This window comes from Anopheles funestus, chromosome 3RL (genome assembly GCF_943734845.2).
Source record: "Anopheles funestus chromosome 3RL, idAnoFuneDA-416_04, whole genome shotgun sequence".
Lineage (NCBI taxonomy): Eukaryota > Metazoa > Arthropoda > Insecta > Diptera > Culicidae > Anopheles > Anopheles funestus.
Genome location: NC_064599.1, coordinates 38,213,704 through 38,230,873, shown reverse-complemented (window position 1 = coordinate 38,230,873; position 17,170 = coordinate 38,213,704). Strand labels below are relative to the sequence as shown.

The window sequence follows — 17,170 nt, the reverse complement described above, 5'->3', positions numbered from 1 at the left end:
CCCCTGACGGATGAATACAATTCTTCCGTAGGGGAAGTTAGGGCATTCGGCTATTTCCTGTAGATTGGTCGGCTTTGCTATTCATTTGCAAGCGAAACACTCTAGAACCGTCTGGAACATTCTAGAAGGATCTCGACGATTCGGAGGTACTGTTTCCGTTATCAGTCTCACTCACTCATAGCAACACATGCCGTAAATGAAAGAAAGCACACATCTAACTTCAGGCATAGTAAGCTGTTCCGTTTCGAGAAAGATCTCGCTGATGCCAGAGGTTGAAGTAGGAAGAGAACTAGGTATATTAAAGCGGGGAAGTGTTTCACGCGGTTGTTCATACGATAGAAAAACGTTGCTGTGAAAAGATCTAAGCGAGTGAAGTGCGATTTTGTGCTGAAAGTGCGTGCAAATCATAGTGAGCATAGGAATAGATTTCTACGCTTGTTTTTGAGAAGAATCACATTTCGACGTGCATTGAACGTTTGTCTGTTGAGAAAAAAGCATCATAAAAATCAAGCAAGGTATGTATGGGCCATCGAGTGGATGATTTATTGATTCCGGAAAATCGTTGAGTGTGCTTTGTACAAGTTGTGAGTTTGCAAAGAATTTGCTGTATTTTCTAGCGTCATGTTTTCACCTTAGTTCTATCGAATGCTTGTGTTCAATATTACTCTAGTTAAGATATTACGCAAGCGGTGTGCAGATTGAGAATTACTTGTCTATTGTGTTAAAATTTTAATGTTAAAACTATTTTCCGGTGCAATATTCCATTCGTAAAGGTTAAAAAAGAGTTGATATTTTTTTGGCTCGAAGTCTCAAAATCGACCTGTGTGAAGTGGAACTTATTAAATTAAGTGGTAAATTAAACCCCTGGTGATACGTCCATGTATTATGTCTTGCACTGCGTTAAAATTCCTGTCATGTTTCCTGACATGATAATCTGCTAGGTCATGTCTGCTATATCTGGCTTATTTTACTTCGGGAATATGTGATGTGAAGAATTGTAATAAACTTTTATTAATTTTAATTTCAGATGCCGGAAGCACCAGAATCCGAGACCTTTGCATTCCAGGCTGAGATTGCTCAGCTGATGTCACTGATCATCAACACGTTCTACTCGAACAAGGAAATCTTCCTGCGTGAGTTGATCTCGAACTCGTCCGATGCGCTGGACAAGATCCGTTATGAGTCTCTGACGGATCCCTCGAAGCTGGAATCGGGCAAGGAACTGTTCATCAAGATCATCCCGAACAAGGAAGCCGGCACGCTGACGCTGATCGATACCGGCATCGGCATGACGAAGGCCGACCTTGTGAACAATCTTGGTACGATTGCCAAGTCGGGCACGAAGGCGTTCATGGAGGCGCTGCAGGCTGGTGCGGACATTAGCATGATTGGCCAGTTCGGTGTCGGTTTCTACTCGGCGTATCTGGTCGCTGATAAGGTGGTGGTGACATCGAAGAACAACGACGACGAACAGTATGTGTGGGAATCGTCGGCCGGTGGCTCGTTCACGGTGCGTCCCGATGCCGGTGAGCCGCTCGGTCGCGGTACGAAGATCGTGCTGCACATCAAAGAGGATCAGCTGGAATACCTGGAAGAGAGCAAGGTGAAGCAGATCGTGAACAAACATTCCCAGTTCATCGGCTACCCGATCAAGCTGCTCGTGGAGAAGGAGCGCGAGAAGGAGGTGAGTGACGATGAGGCCGAGGAGGAGAAGAAGGAAGAGGACAAGAAGGACGAAGAGCCAAAGCTGGAAGACGCCGAGGATGAGGATAAGAAGGACAAGAAGAAGAAGACTGTGAAGGTGAAGTACACCGAGGACGAGGAGCTGAACAAGACGAAGCCCATCTGGACGCGCAATGCGGACGATATTTCGCAGGAGGAGTACGGCGAGTTTTACAAATCGCTGACCAACGACTGGGAAGATCATCTGGCGGTGAAGCACTTCTCGGTTGAGGGCCAGCTGGACTTCCGGGCGCTGCTGTTCGTGCCTCGTCGTATGCCTTTCGATCTGTTTGAGAACAAGAAGAAGAAGAACAACATCAAGCTGTACGTGCGCCGTGTGTTCATCATGGACAACTGCGAGGAACTGATTCCTGATTATCTGAACTTCATCAAGGGTGTGGTCGATTCGGAAGATCTGCCGCTGAACATTTCGCGTGAGATGCTGCAGCAGAACAAGATCCTGAAGGTGATTCGCAAGAACCTGGTGAAGAAGTGTCTGGAGCTATTTGAGGAACTGGCCGAAGACAAGGAGACGTACAAGAAGTTCTACGATCAGTTCAGCAAGAACCTTAAGCTGGGCGTGCATGAGGACAGCCAGAACCGTCAGAAGCTGGCCGATCTGCTGCGTTTCAACACCTCAGCATCTGGAGACGAGTTCTGCTCGCTGGCAGATTACGTCGGTCGCATGAAGGAGAACCAGACGCAAGTTTACTACATCACGGGTGAGAGCACTGAGCAGGTGAAGAATTCGGCATTCGTGGAGCGCGTGAAGAAGCGTGGCTTCGAAGTGATCTACATGACGGAACCCATCGATGAGTACGTCACTCAGCAGTTGAAGGAGTACAAGGGAAAGCAGCTGGTGTGTGTGACGAAAGAAGGACTGGAGCTACCGGAAGACGAGGCTGAGAAGAAGAAGCGCGAGGAGGACAAGACCAAGTTCGAGAACCTGTGCAAGGTGATGAAGTCGGTGCTGGAGAGCAAGGTGGAGAAGGTGGTGGTGTCGAACCGACTGGTAGACTCGCCCTGCTGTATCGTCACGTCGCAGTACGGTTGGTCCGCCAACATGGAGCGCATCATGAAGGCGCAGGCTCTGCGTGACTCGTCTTCTATGGGCTACATGGCGGGCAAGAAGCATATGGAGATCAATCCCGATCATGCGATCATCGAAACACTGCGTCAACGCGCGGAGGCTGACAAGAACGATAAGGCGGTAAAGGATCTGGTGATTCTGCTGTTCGAGACGGCGCTACTATCGTCGGGCTTCTCGCTGGACGAACCCGGAAACCACGCTTCCCGTATCTATCGCATGATCAAGTTGGGTCTGGGTATTGATGACGATGAGCCAATGACTACCGAAGAAAGTAGCAGTGCTGCTCCGGCTTCTGGAGACGCTCCACCACTGGTCGATGATGCGGAAGACTTGTCGCACATGGAGGAAGTCGATTAAATCAATAGCAGTTAGGAAATAAGCCATCACTTCTAATCCATTACAAATGTGACGAGTGTCGCATATGCCAGTCTCTAGATTATGTATGTATAACAATTCCGAAGGCTGAATTTTATAAAAAAGCAGTTACGCGAGATAGGTCTTGATAAAAATAAGGATATAAGGATTGGGGGTGATGAAATAATAGGATTCAGCAGTATGTTCAATTGAACACCGTGTAGGGGAGAGAAATAATTGTAATTTAGCTCTCGATTATCTTTTAGCATTCTGCTGATTGCATACATTGCCTAATTTTATTAACCACATCCCTTACCTTTTGATTGTTAGATCATTTTAAGTTCAACCGCGTTTTAGCGGAACCAATGACTAATGAATAAAGAAACATTTTAAATCTCTGTAAAATGAAATGGTGTTATCATGAATTTGAACAACCTAATATCACTTGTGTGGTGAACTGTACTTAATTTTTTATTGTGAATTTAATTTTTTATACTTAATTTTTTATTGTTATGAATAGATTCAATCGTTTGAAGACAAATAAGCCAAATTTCATATAAAACGGAGTTTACTTCATTGAACTGAGTCTGAATGATACAATTAATTAACAGTACCTAATCGCGTACAGCTTTGACAATATTGTTCAGTTCTACAAACCTTTGAAATATATCTACTGCGTGGTCTCTAACGAGCTTGGGGTATGCTCTCACACACACATGCTCGCAAAGATTGTTGACGCGATGATGTAGATCGTGCTTTTGTTTTCCACGGAGTTCTTTCTCTCGTCTCGCTCAAGAATGTTTGTCGTGGATGCGAGCAGCATAGGTGGTGCAGGTGGAGGATAGCAACGGTTGCTATAGTCATACGGCCAAACGATACACAACCGTCAGGTGTGCGTGTGTCGTGTACCTCGCCCGACGATCTGCTGTTCGTGATCTCGATGCACCATTTATCGTTGCAGGCTATAGACAAAAGTGCATCTAGTCGTGTAACCGTGCTGGCTGCGTTCTTCTTTTAGGGTGTGATCAGGTGCAATTAAAGTGTGCAGTAAACATTACGGAAAGCTGAAGTTAGCAATTGCAGCACAAGCTGGCTGCGTGTGTGTTTTAGTGCGGTTTGTTTGATGCGGGATGGCAGCATAAAAGTGTGTCAACATTGGATAGTTAAAGATGCCATCTACACGATTAGCGGTCAACCCGTTGCTTTTTTGTCATCGCTGGCGGACTTTTATGCTGTTAAGCTTTACACTGCTCACCGTTTTCGGTCACATAGTAGCCGCAGCAGACAAAGGAGCCTACTTTGGTTGCTATGAGCGCGATCGCTTTGCTAGGTTAACGCTGACGACGGAGAATCGAGATGAGTGCGTCGACAATTGTGAGAACAATTTCTACAGGTAAATGCTTCATAGTGACCTTTTTCGATGGACCGCTATGAATGGCCGGGAAAGTAATTGTTTTCATTTCGTTGTCTCCTTTCCATGCACTGTAGATATGCTGTACTGTCCGGCTCGCGATGTAGCTGCACCAACACAATCCAAACACGCATCGTGGAAGATCGCGAGTGTGACCTGAAGTGTGGCAAACAACCGGACGCAAACTGTGGAGGAGTAAAAGCGCAAGCCGTCTATGAAACGGGCATTGATGTGGCCGGACCGGTCCGTAATTTGCGCATTGAGGGAGATCAGAAAGAAGATATCATAGCAATCCGTTGGGATCTACCTGCGGACGATGGGGTGATGATCGAAGAGTTTGAGATCGTGGCTCAAGTGACGCGCACGTACGCGAGCTTCCGGATCTATCCCGTGCGATGGTCGGTGCACAACGTCTCAACCGGCTTTGAGCTATCCAACTTGCAACCAGGCACCGAGTACAACATAACGGTGATATCGGTTTCAGCAAAAGGGGCCGGAGGAATGACTAGCATTGCGGGCAGCACCGAAATCGGACGTCCCGATCCGGAACCCGAAGAGCCCATTATTTTGCGCCGGTTCGAATCCACTATATCGATACAGATTCCGCGAGCCACGAACAATAATGGACCAGTCAATTACTATCGCGTGGTGGTGCACTATGTTAACAGCGAACTGATCCAACAGATTGACGAGAGCCAGCTGAACACGTTCCAGCAGTCGAAGGAGAACAAAGTGCCGTACTATATCGCGGCCGAATTGGAGATGAAGGATGACCAATTGTTACAGTTCACTGTGGGCGATGGGCGCGAATATCGCAGCTATTTCAATCCACCAATTACGGCACGTACACACGTCCATATATCAATCGGTGTTGTAAGCATCCTGAACCATGTGGTTAAGGTGCGGTACGCCACGACAACGCATGAGCAGCATCAGTACCCAGACCATCATCATGTGAATTTAAAAACGGTCGAAATTGGTAAGGATTTTCATCGTTGATCTAGTTGATCGTTTATCCTTAACATTACAATAGTTACGTATACATTACAAAATGGATTGCGATTTTTCATCCGACTTTGCTGCTTTCCTAGAGGTGCAATCAGAATTGTGTCCTTTTTGGTGTGGCACCTCCGCCCGGTAAAGTCGATCTGATCATCTACAATATATATTGTCAGTTGCACCATACAAAAAGATTTAGATAAGACTTCAAAAGGGGGATCAAATTCAATAATTTCGGATACAGTCAGCGATATGGTTGTAGATCACCAAGGCCAGGAAAAAGCTGAACCAAAGCAATCCTTCCGAAAGGGCCGAAGACGAGTTAATGTATCTTTTAGAAGAATTTTAAGGCATATGATTTAAGCAAAATGTGTTTAATTCAAGTATCTTCACCCGATAACTTCAAAATCAATCCACTTTGTTAATGGATACGTTATTTCTTACCTCTTAATTACTTATAATTTTCAATAATTTATGATTGCAGAACGTAACGAAACTCTAATAACGATATTGACCACTGCCTGCATACTGTTCGGGATCGTTCTCACGGGGGCCATCATTCTGTACGTTTATTTGCACTTCAAAACGCCTGCTGCCAACACAAGGCCATTTGGTGATCATCACGAACTGACACTCCAAGGTCCCATTCTCGAAGTGGAGAACAACGGCTACATGCCGGACATCTATGAACAGCGTGGCTTTGAGGCAGAACTGCGCGACATCATTGATGGAATGGATGCGTCGAAAAACCACGCACGAAAGTATCTTAGTTTGGATATCAATCGGGTACTGGGCAGTGGAAAGTATGGGGACATCCTGCTCGGATCGTTGCAGCGCCAGGAGCAGGATATGCCGGCCCAGGTGCATGTAATCACGGACGATATGGAGAGCGTCGATCAGATAGCGTTTCTGAACGAATTCCGACGGTTAACGGCACTGGCAGACCATGCTAACGTGATCTTGTTTTATGGTGTTTGCGTTACGCCCGATTGGTGCTATCTGCTGTTCGAGCAGATGCAAACAACACTGAAACAGACGCTATTGAACGCACGCGTGCCGGTCAATACGAACAGTGTTAAGTTCTCGACCGTGTCGGAAGAGATTGTGGTCAACATTCTCTGTCTGGTGTGCGATGGAATGCAATTTTTGGCAGATAATAATGTAGGTAGTCGATCACTGAACTAGATCATCTGACCTAATGTTAACGGTATTTTTAAATGTGTTGGATTCTTGCAGGTTGTGAGTAAAAAGTTATGTGCCCGCACCGTGTACGTGAATACCAAATTCGAGGTAAAGGTGAGCGCCTTCGGACCACCGCTGTGTGCCGAAGATACAGGCAGCGCTATAGCGATTGAGCGCTGGCACGCACCGGAAGTAATTAAATTCCAAAACCACTCGACCAAAAGCGACGTCTGGTCGTTCGGATTGTTGATATGGGAGTGTTGCTGTCTCGGTGCCACACCTTACGGCAGTACGACAACGGACAACCTGTTTGCAACGATACGCGCCGGTCAGAAACCGGAACGCCCGAGCTTTATGTATGAGGATCTGTACCAGTTGTGTCTAAACTGCTGGGATCTGGATGCTAGCGATAGGCCCAGCTTTGACGATTTGCGACGCTACCTACGGCAGACGCTACCGATGTTACGGTATTTGCTGTCGTTTGAGCGTAAACAGAATGTTCAGCTACCACCGTACTTACCTCACTTGGAAGCAGCAGCAGAATAAGTATAGCGAACGGAGAAAGGGATTCTTTGAACATTATTTCCGACAATGTAACTTAATTCCGTCCAAGTCGGAACATGCACGAGCACATTCCGCATTACAGCTCTTCTAGCCTTATTTAAGTAATAACAAGCTTTGTACGTTTTACTGATCATTTTTATTACAATAAATAGAAACTCGTTTTTTTGTAAAAAAAAAACAATTTACTTCCTCTGCTTATCCTAGCACATCCTTTCCATCCGCATTAGATTATTTGCATTCAGTTCAATATACAACACCTAAATTGCATGGAACCGCCATGCAATGTAACTTAACACATTTTTTGTACCCTTTTTATTGTACTATTTTCTCAATCATTAAGATCCTGTTCATTGTAATCCAAATTACTGTTGAAGCACGATCTTTCTATCGATTTTTTAATTGAACGTACGTACTAGAGAACTTTTTTTTTTTCTTTTTCTTTCTTTTTCTTTGTTTCTATGAGGTACTCCTCCGGTACGACAGAGGAATCCAGCTTCCTGGGCCTTCCTCCGTTACTCCGCAAGTTTGAGCGTATATCGCCCAATTACCTCTAATTGGTACAGGACCGGCAGCTGATGGCCATATGTCCTTCTTTTCTTTATATCACGATTTGTCCCTATGTTGTTTAATTCTCTCGATATTCCTTTTTTTTGACATTTTGCCGATCTTTTCGTTTATGTTTATAGTTTGGTTTCTGGTGTGCAGGCATTTCCTCCTGCACTTCATTTTTAAATCGACCTTATTCCGGGCCTGCTCGGACCGGATACCGTTACTTGTTTCAACTAGGATTTTTTTTTTTTTTTTTTGTTAAAATATCACTTTGTTTTCGTGTATGAATTTTATCACAGTTTTTATAATCCCTACATTTCTTTTTTTCCATCCTGTCCTAAATTTTTCCTCGTCTATTATCGGTTGTTTGTTTCGTTCCAAGCTAAGTTTTTCACAGTAAAATACCTTATGTGTTGCTGTGTCTGGGACGTTACAGACCTCGCAGTTGCCTTGTTGGGCGATTTTCATAACACTAAGCCAGTAGTTACTGTAGTCATGGCCTGCGATCAGCCGATTCATTATTTTTATATCCCTTGCTGGGAGGTTCATGCTACTGTGCCATGGTTTGTTGACAATGTGCTCTTGGTATTTGTAGAATTTTTTCCCTTTTGTGGCGCATATTTCCTTATACCAGTTGTTTGAGTCGTCAATCGCTTTTTGTTTCAAGACGCATAGAACGTCTTTTATGCGTAGTTTGTTAACGAGCGTTTGATTAGTGCTGGTACCTTCTTTAGCCAGATTGTCTGCTTTTTCATTTCCTTCTATGCCCACGTGGCTAGGGATCCATTGTATTTTTGCCTCTAGCATTTCCCCATTACTAAGGATTCTTCCTATTAATTCATCCACGGAAAACTCTTTTAGTGATTTTTTTAGGATGGTACATGCAGCTTTGCTGTCAGTGTAGATGATGGGATTTTTTAACTTTTTTTCTATTGCTAGTTCCAATGCTTTATCAATGGCCACCAATTCCGTCGTGCAGATGGATACGGATTTATCTAGTTTGTATGCCACCTCTGTCTCCGTTCTGGAATTAACTAATATTACGATACCAATCCCACAGTTTAGGTCTGTTTTGCTTCCGTCTGTGTATATTTGCACTTTGTGCCGATCTCTGTTAATAATTTCCAGTGCTAGTTGCTTCAGTGCATTTGAGTTGGTTTTGCTTTTAGACGTCGTTAATTCTCTTATGCTATCCTTTATGTTCATTTGGAATTCGCTACTACTCGCTTCATTGAATTGGTACTGGTTAACTGCATCGAAGGTATCTTTGTTTTCTTGATACAGTGTGGCTTGAGCTGATGGTTTCGTTTTATGTCTTGTTCTTATTTGCTTGCTTAGGACATCTCGGGTCAGTGATGAGTAAGCTACCTCTTTAGCTAGTTCTTTGCCCATCAAGAACTTTGTTCTTATTTCAAACGGCATTTCGGTCGATATTGCCATTAATGTATTTATTGGAGTCGTTCTGGTGCAGCCCGTTACCTTTCTTAGCGATTGATGTATGATCTTTTTTGCAGATTGAAACGTCGCCTTGTTAGCATTTCCACTTAGGGACAGACCATACTCTATGCTGCCCCTAATTAGTGCTCTATGTAGCTGTAATGATTTTTCTGGGTTTATGTGTTTCTTATTCGAGCATACCATATTCATTATATTTAGTCTATTGTTAGCTTTTGTGGTCATATTCTTTAGATGTTCGTTAAACTTGAGCTTTTTATCTATAGTGACTCCCAGAAACTTGACCGAATTGCTTAGTATGACCCTTGTATTGGCAATGTTTACATTAATCTTTGGTTCGGGTTTCGGAAATACCATCATCGAGCATTTGTCACCGTTGATTTCCAGTTCAAGATCCTTAATTTTTTCCTCTAGTTGCTTTACTGATCGCCGCAACTTCACTTCCACGTGTCTCCAGGATATCCCGGATTCAATCAGTACAATATCATCCGCATATTGTATAATTCTGACTGCGTGGTTGTTCATATCATGAATGTTCCGGGTGTATATGTTGAATAACGTGGGAGACAGAACATCACCTTGTGGAAGGCCATTTGAGACTACCCTTTCGATTTTCCCCTCATTGGTATTCAGCTCGATGATTCTTCTTCTGAGGAAATTGCCTATCCAGGCTACTATTTCCTCAGGTAAATAGCATGCCCTAAGTGATTCAATTAGCTTTTTTGTAGATACACCATTGTAAGCACTTTTTATATCTATAAAAATTACCCCTGTGATCTTTTTTTTGTTGCTATTTGTATGAATTATGTTGGAAATCACGTTCACGGCGCTGGTTGTTGATTTTTTCTTCCTGAAACCGAAAGTAGTTTCGGGTAGTAATCGGTATTTCTCTACTGTTTGAATCACCTGTTCTAGTACCGCTGTGTTAATGATCTTTAGGGGGGTGACCATGAGTGCTATGGGTCTGTAGTTGCAGACTTCTTCCGGATCTTTTCCTGGTTTTGGGATAGCTATTATTTTTATTCTCCTCATATTTTTGGTAATCTTGCCCTTCTTCCAGATGGTGTTTATGTCTTTTACTATCGCTTCTGTGCATTTGTTGTTAAAGCTTTTCCACATTTTGTATGTCACCCCATCAGTCCCTGGTGCTGAGTTCTTTTTCTTTTTTAGGATTCTATGCCAATCACTGACCTTGATTAAATCTTTTTCTGTCATTGCATTGATTGCCCCGATTGTTTGCTTTTTCTTAGGGGTGCTAAAGTTCATTTTGAGGAATGTGCTCGCTTGTTTTGCTGATTTGTGGATAATGTTTTCCTCTCTGGGCTTGTTCGTGTTGTTGCATTTTTTGACGAGCTCCCACAACTTATGGGGAGAGGTCTGGGCGTCGATTTCTTGAAGATGGTTTTCCCAGCTGGCTATTTTTAGCTGTTTTTTGTTATATCTGAACTTCGCTAGTTGTTTTTTAAATTCGATTTGGTTTTCGATGGTTTTAGATCGGCTGTATTTTTTCCTTGCTTCATTTTTTTTCCCCCATAGTGACTTCAGTTCCTCTGTCCACCATTCTTTGGCTTGGTACTTATTTATTCTTTGGTTATTTTTTATAATGTTTGCTATGTTCTTTGTTGCGGAGTTCAAATTTAGGTTTGTGTCTGTCATTTCATTTATTTGTTTATAAATTCTCCCGAGGACTGGTACTTTCTTTTGAATTCGCGGGAAGTGAAGCTGTATTTCTATTGATATAGTTCTGTGTTGACTATTGCCGACGTGACAATCTTGGATTGTTCTGTGCACTTTCCCTAATAGATTGCTAGAAGGGATTGTTAAATCTATCGCTGAATTTCTTTTGTTAGGGTCCGTAGAGATAAAGGTGGGTTCTGTATTGAATAGTATGGAAACGTTTCTCTCGTTTGCTTCCTCCAGAAGTACTTTTCCTCTTTTGTCAGTGGAGTGGTCTCCCCAATACGTGTGATGGGAGTTGAAATCTCCCGTGACCAAACAAAATTTTTCTTTCGTCGCGTTTGCAAGTATTAATTTAAATATTCTAGCGAAGTGAGTGTGGCTGGTTCTAGGTGCAACGTATGAGCTAGTGATGACTAGTTTAGTTTCAGGTATTTTTATGGCGGCTGTTTGGATCATGTCGCTTTCCTCGTGTACTTTGATTTTTTCGAATTTTATGTTGTTCCTTACGAGTATAGCGCTGCCACCGTACCCGTCATCTCTATCGTTCCGAATAATATTAAAACCGCTTATTTTAAACGTGTCATCTGCCTTCAGCCATGTTTCCTGAATGCAGGCTATATCACATCCCTCTTTATTAAGAATGTATGCTAGTTCATCTTTGTTTTTTTGTATGCTCTGTATGTTTGATTGGAGTAGCTTTATCTGCGCCATTGCTGCAAATGCTACAAATTGCTTAGTTCAAATGATGGGGTTTATATGATAATGTTCGTTATTTGCTCTTTGGTTAGTTCATTAATTGGTATTGGTTTACCGTTTATGGTTATAGTTGGATCTGTGTCTGTTTGTTCGGTTTCTGAGAGGATCATCTCATCCGCGCTGTCCGTTACCACGACTGTATTGTAGCCGTGTTCGGAGGTGCTCGGGATGGAGTCTGTGCTGATTTCAATCGTTGTGTTGGTTTTAGTATTTTCTGTATTATTTTGTTCTGTATTTGTTTTAATTATTTCTGTCGGTTTAGTGTTCGTTTCTGTTTGCTTAGTGCTTGTTTCTTTTAGTTCGTTCTTGTTTTCTGTATTTAGATGTTTGTCACTGTGTGCGAGACTGGTCTCGTTTTGCGTTTGTTTGGTCATGCGTGCGTACGATCTATCTTTTGTTGTGTAGTCTCTAGGTATAGTGGGGCATTGGCTCCGTCTCATTCTCCTAGCTTCTGAGTATGATACTCTGCTTATAGTTTTTATTTTTTGTATTTCCATCTCGTCCTTGAACACTGGGCATTCCTTGTTTAGCGTGGGGTGATTGCCCTCGCATGAAACGCATTTTATTTCTGTACATGCCTCATCATGCATCGGTTTGCTACAGTTTCCGCATATTTTTTCTCCTTTGCACCACTTTTTGGTATGGCCGATCTTTAGACACGTTGTGCACCTCATGGGTCTTGGGATGTATGGATCCACTCTGATTGGATACCACCCAAAATCGATCGAGTTTGGTAATTGTGTCGATTTAAACGAGATGATGGCTGTTTTCGTGTTGATTAATTCGTTGTCCCTTTTCATTTTCATTATAACTACTTCCGTTACTTTCTGGTCCGATAATCCGGCCAAAACTTCGCTTTCCGTCAAATTTGCTAGGTCGTGACATCTTATCACTCCTTTTGTGATATTTAACGTCGGGTGTTCCTCCACTTTGACCGTTATTGGCCTTACTCTGTCCGGAATGGCTTTCACACCTTTCAGCTTTTTGGCTTGGTTTTCATTCCTTACCTTGATAAGGAGTTTACCTCCTCTCAGCCTACTTACGGATTCTGGGTTGCCTCCAATGGAGTTGGTGATGATTTTCTGCACTAAGAATGGGTTGCACCTGCTTAAATCCCTATCTACCGTTGTCGACTCCATAACGAGGAACAACGAATCTTCCGATTCATTTACGATTGCCATCGTATTCCTGTTCTTTCTTCCCACTTTTCTCTTCGGTTCACCCAGGTCCCCTAGGACCTCAAAGTAGTTTCTGAGGGGAACCCCCCCTCCGGGGTCTGTGACCCCCATCCTCACTTGTCACAATCACTCCTACTCTATTTTACACTATTCTGAGTCTTTAATTAGTTTACCACTTGATAGAAAAACCAAATCCTTAATTTTTTTTCTCTTTTTCACACTTTAACGCTTTTTAACCGTCCTTTTGAATTAGAGATCCAAAGAAGCACGTTGTTACTCTTCAGTGTCAAACTGTCGAATCGGGTACTAGAGAACAAAAAAACACATTTTGGAACGTTCCGTTTGATATGTTTACAAACATACAGCTGTCAAACGTATGCGATGACAACAGAAATAAAAAAAAATGCCGGCAGTTTTTGGGAAATATTGTAAAAAAACAAAGAAAATTAATCTTCCGATCCGGATTGAATGTAACAAATTCAACAATAACTGAATAATTAAATTGAATACTTGGAAAGAAGATACGCAATTATATTATGGATATTCAGAATAATGCTGTTTACCACTGTCATTACGATTGAGCGAAGGTGGTAACGGAAACAGTACCTCCGAATCGTCGAGATCCTTCTAGAATGTTCCAGACGGTTCTAGAGTGTTTCGCTTGCAAATGAATAGCAAAGCCGACCAATCTACAGGAAATAGCCGAATGCCCTAACTTCCCCTACGGAAGAATTGTATTCATCCGTCAGGGGAACAATTGGTTCCCGCACTTCCCCTGAATGAAGCAACTCGGTCTGTCAACTGCTATGCCGGCTTGCACTTTTGGCGCGGATAATCCTAACCTAGTTTTCCGGATTCAGAAGAAATCTGCTACATTTATATGCAAAGGTTTTTTTCCAACAAAACATTGTTCTTTTGATGAAAAATGAGATAAAATTGAATCAGAATGTTGTTGTACTATCATACCAAAACGAATGTTTATCAGATTGTCCAGAACTGTGAATTCAAATCATCTCGAAACTGCATGATAAACTCGAGCATTTTGTCGAGCAGCAGCCAAATTCATGCTATCCCCACTCCAATTTCTCCCGTCTACTCGACACGACCGGTTGCCGGTCGGATGAATGCAGCAATCGCAGCAGCAGCAGCAGTGTGCGGTTGAAATTTCCAGAAGCGTTTTGGTAATCTACAGAATCGGTTTGCGGAAAGCACGTGGCGAAAAGTGCAGATAAAAGGACAGTGTAGCACACATCGTGAAGTTGCTAAAGGAGCTAAAGCTGTGTGAAAGTGAGATTGAATATTTCTTTATCGTAGGAAAAGCCAAAAAAAACTCATCAAAGGTAAGAATTTGCGAGGAAAAGAGTACCAATAGTGTGTAACCAGTGTAATGCATCGAGTGACAGAGTCGTGCTGATTCTCATCAGAAAAAATCAACTTCCTAATCAACATTTATTCCTTTGTGAAAAATCATTCCTTGCCAGTGAAGGCTGAAAAAGCGCCTATAAATGTGGAATACATAATTATTCGGGGGTGGTATATGAGGCAGTCACAGAATCGATTCGTCATGCTGACTAGTTAGGGCAATATGGTTCAGAGCATATTCCACAAAATGTGTCATTGTTTCTGGGTCACATATTATTTTTGCCATGCGTGTAGTTGTTGGTGTGCCTGATCCTTTCTAATACGAGGACAATATTTTTACTCTTCTAGATGCCGGAAGCACCAGAATCCGAGACCTTTGCATTCCAGGCTGAGATTGCTCAGCTGATGTCACTGATCATCAACACGTTCTACTCGAACAAGGAAATCTTCCTGCGTGAGTTGATCTCGAACTCGTCCGATGCGCTGGACAAGATCCGTTATGAGTCGCTGACGGATCCCTCGAAGCTGGAATCGGGCAAGGAACTGTTCATCAAGATCATCCCGAACAAGGAAGCCGGCACGCTGACGCTGATCGATACCGGCATCGGCATGACGAAGGCCGACCTTGTGAACAATCTTGGTACGATTGCCAAATCGGGCACGAAGGCGTTCATGGAGGCGCTGCAGGCCGGTGCGGACATTAGCATGATTGGCCAGTTCGGTGTCGGTTTCTACTCGGCGTATCTGGTCGCTGATAAGGTGGTGGTGACATCGAAGAACAACGACGACGAACAGTATGTGTGGGAATCGTCGGCCGGTGGCTCGTTCACGGTGCGTCCCGATGCCGGTGAGCCGCTCGGTCGCGGTACGAAGATCGTGCTGCACATCAAGGAGGATCAGCTGGAGTACCTGGAGGAGAGCAAGGTGAAGCAGATCGTGAACAAACATTCCCAGTTCATCGGCTACCCGATCAAGCTGCTCGTGGAGAAGGAGCGCGAGAAGGAGGTGAGTGACGATGAGGCCGAGGAGGAGAAGAAGGAAGAGGACAAGAAGGACGATGAGCCAAAGCTGGAAGACGCCGAGGATGAGGATAAGAAGGACAAGAAGAAGAAAACTGTGAAGGTGAAATACACCGAGGACGAGGAGCTGAACAAGACAAAGCCGATCTGGACGCGCAACGCGGACGATATTTCGCAGGAGGAGTACGGCGAGTTTTACAAATCGCTCACCAACGACTGGGAAGATCATCTGGCGGTGAAGCACTTCTCGGTTGAGGGCCAGCTGGACTTCCGGGCACTGCTGTTCGTGCCTCGTCGTATGCCCTTCGATCTGTTTGAGAACAAGAAGAAGAAGAACAACATCAAGCTGTACGTGCGCCGTGTGTTCATCATGGACAACTGCGAGGAATTGATTCCTGATTATCTGAACTTCATCAAGGGTGTGGTCGATTCGGAAGATCTGCCGCTGAACATTTCGCGTGAGATGCTGCAGCAGAACAAGATCCTGAAGGTGATTCGCAAGAACCTGGTGAAGAAGTGTCTGGAGCTATTTGAGGAACTGGCCGAAGACAAGGAGACGTACAAGAAGTTCTACGACCAGTTCAGCAAGAACCTTAAGTTGGGCGTGCATGAGGATAGCCAGAACCGTCAGAAGCTGGCCGATCTGCTGCGTTTCAACACCTCAGCATCTGGAGACGAGTTCTGCTCGCTGGCAGATTATGTTGGTCGCATGAAGGAGAACCAGACGCAAGTTTACTACATCACGGGTGAGAGCACTGAGCAGGTGAAGAATTCGGCATTCGTGGAGCGCGTGAAGAAGCGTGGCTTCGAAGTGATCTACATGACGGAACCCATCGATGAGTACGTCACTCAGCAGTTGAAGGAGTACAAGGGAAAGCAGCTGGTGTGTGTGACGAAAGAAGGACTGGAGCTGCCGGAAGACGAGGCTGAGAAGAAGAAGCGCGAGGAGGACAAGACCAAGTTCGAGAACCTGTGCAAGGTGATGAAGTCGGTGCTAGAGAGCAAGGTGGAGAAGGTGGTGGTTTCGAACCGACTGGTAGACTCGCCCTGCTGTATCGTCACGTCGCAGTACGGTTGGTCGGCCAACATGGAGCGCATCATGAAGGCGCAGGCTCTGCGTGACTCGTCTTCCATGGGCTACATGGCAGGCAAGAAGCATATGGAGATCAATCCCGATCATGCGATCATCGAAACACTGCGTCAACGCGCGGAGGCGGATAAGAACGATAAGGCGGTAAAGGATCTGGTGATTCTGCTGTTCGAGACGGCGCTACTATCGTCGGGTTTCTCGCTGGACGAACCCGGAAACCACGCTTCCCGTATCTATCGTATGATCAAGTTGGGTCTGGGTATCGATGACGATGAGCCAATGACGGAAGAAAGTAGCAGTGCTGCAGCACCGGCCTCTGGAGATGCTCCACCACTGGTCGACGATTCGGAGGACTTGTCCCACATGGAGGAGGTCGATTAAATAGAACGTACAAATTAAGTTCCACATCTATTGCAGACACGATTTAAGAAAACTTCGTGCAGTGAAATGGCCAATTAGTTTTCTGTTCAGTACAATTAAGCTACTCACATCGCTTCAAGCATTTCATTCTTATTACGAGTAAAAGGGTGTTCCGAATGTTTTTAGTTTTTACGATCTGAGATCTCGTTAGAGGGTTTGGATACATGTATTTCTCCAGTTTAGTTAATACTGCGTACTATTGAGCTACGAAAAAGACAAAGAACCATTACAATACAATAACAATAATTACAAACAAAAAATCTTTCCAGTTGTTGTTTTCATTTTTCGAGTTCCTAAGGGCCAGGTTATTTTAAAATCGATTATTGACAGGATGGATTG

At 43.9% G+C, this 17,170-nt stretch overlaps 3 protein-coding genes across 3 annotated transcripts; all 3 read left to right on the top strand.

Annotated features, from left to right (window-relative positions):
- The first annotated feature begins 397 nt into the window (after window positions 1-397).
- On the top strand, window positions 398-3,576 carry LOC125767631 (heat shock protein 83). The gene is made up of 2 exons (XM_049434415.1): window positions 398-515; window positions 1,028-3,576. The coding sequence occupies exon 2, from the start codon at window positions 1,028-1,030 to the stop codon at window positions 3,167-3,169; it is 2,142 nt and encodes a 713-aa protein (XP_049290372.1). The 5' UTR covers window positions 398-515; the 3' UTR covers window positions 3,170-3,576.
- LOC125767630 (heat shock protein 83-like) lies at window positions 398-17,018 on the top strand. Its single transcript, XM_049434414.1, has 2 exons — window positions 398-515; window positions 14,651-17,018. The coding sequence occupies exon 2, from the start codon at window positions 14,651-14,653 to the stop codon at window positions 16,790-16,792; it is 2,142 nt and encodes a 713-aa protein (XP_049290371.1). The 5' UTR covers window positions 398-515; the 3' UTR covers window positions 16,793-17,018.
- Window positions 3,923-7,743, top strand: LOC125767621 (putative inactive tyrosine-protein kinase Wsck). Its single transcript, XM_049434398.1, has 4 exons — window positions 3,923-4,559; window positions 4,655-5,556; window positions 6,061-6,737; window positions 6,813-7,743. The coding sequence occupies exons 1-4, from the start codon at window positions 4,336-4,338 to the stop codon at window positions 7,302-7,304; spliced, it is 2,295 nt and encodes a 764-aa protein (XP_049290355.1). The 5' UTR covers window positions 3,923-4,335; the 3' UTR covers window positions 7,305-7,743.
- Window positions 17,019-17,170: the final 152 nt, after the last annotated feature.

What these genes read in the sequence shown, in the direction of transcription:
- LOC125767631 (XM_049434415.1), top strand. Translation starts at nt 1,028, where the DNA reads ATGCCGGAAGCACCAGAATCCGAGACCTTTGCATTCCAGGCTGAGATT.
- LOC125767621 (XM_049434398.1), top strand. Translation starts at nt 4,336, where the DNA reads ATGCCATCTACACGATTAGCGGTCAACCCGTTGCTTTTTTGTCATCGC. An exon ending in TGTGAGAACAATTTCTACAG is followed by an intron (nt 4,560 to 4,654) that starts GTAAATGCTTCA and finishes CATGCACTGTAG; the next exon opens with ATATGCTGTACTGTCCGGCT. An exon ending in AATTTTTGGCAGATAATAAT is followed by an intron (nt 6,738 to 6,812) that starts GTAGGTAGTCGA and finishes GGATTCTTGCAG; the next exon opens with GTTGTGAGTAAAAAGTTATG.
- LOC125767630 (XM_049434414.1), top strand. Translation starts at nt 14,651, where the DNA reads ATGCCGGAAGCACCAGAATCCGAGACCTTTGCATTCCAGGCTGAGATT.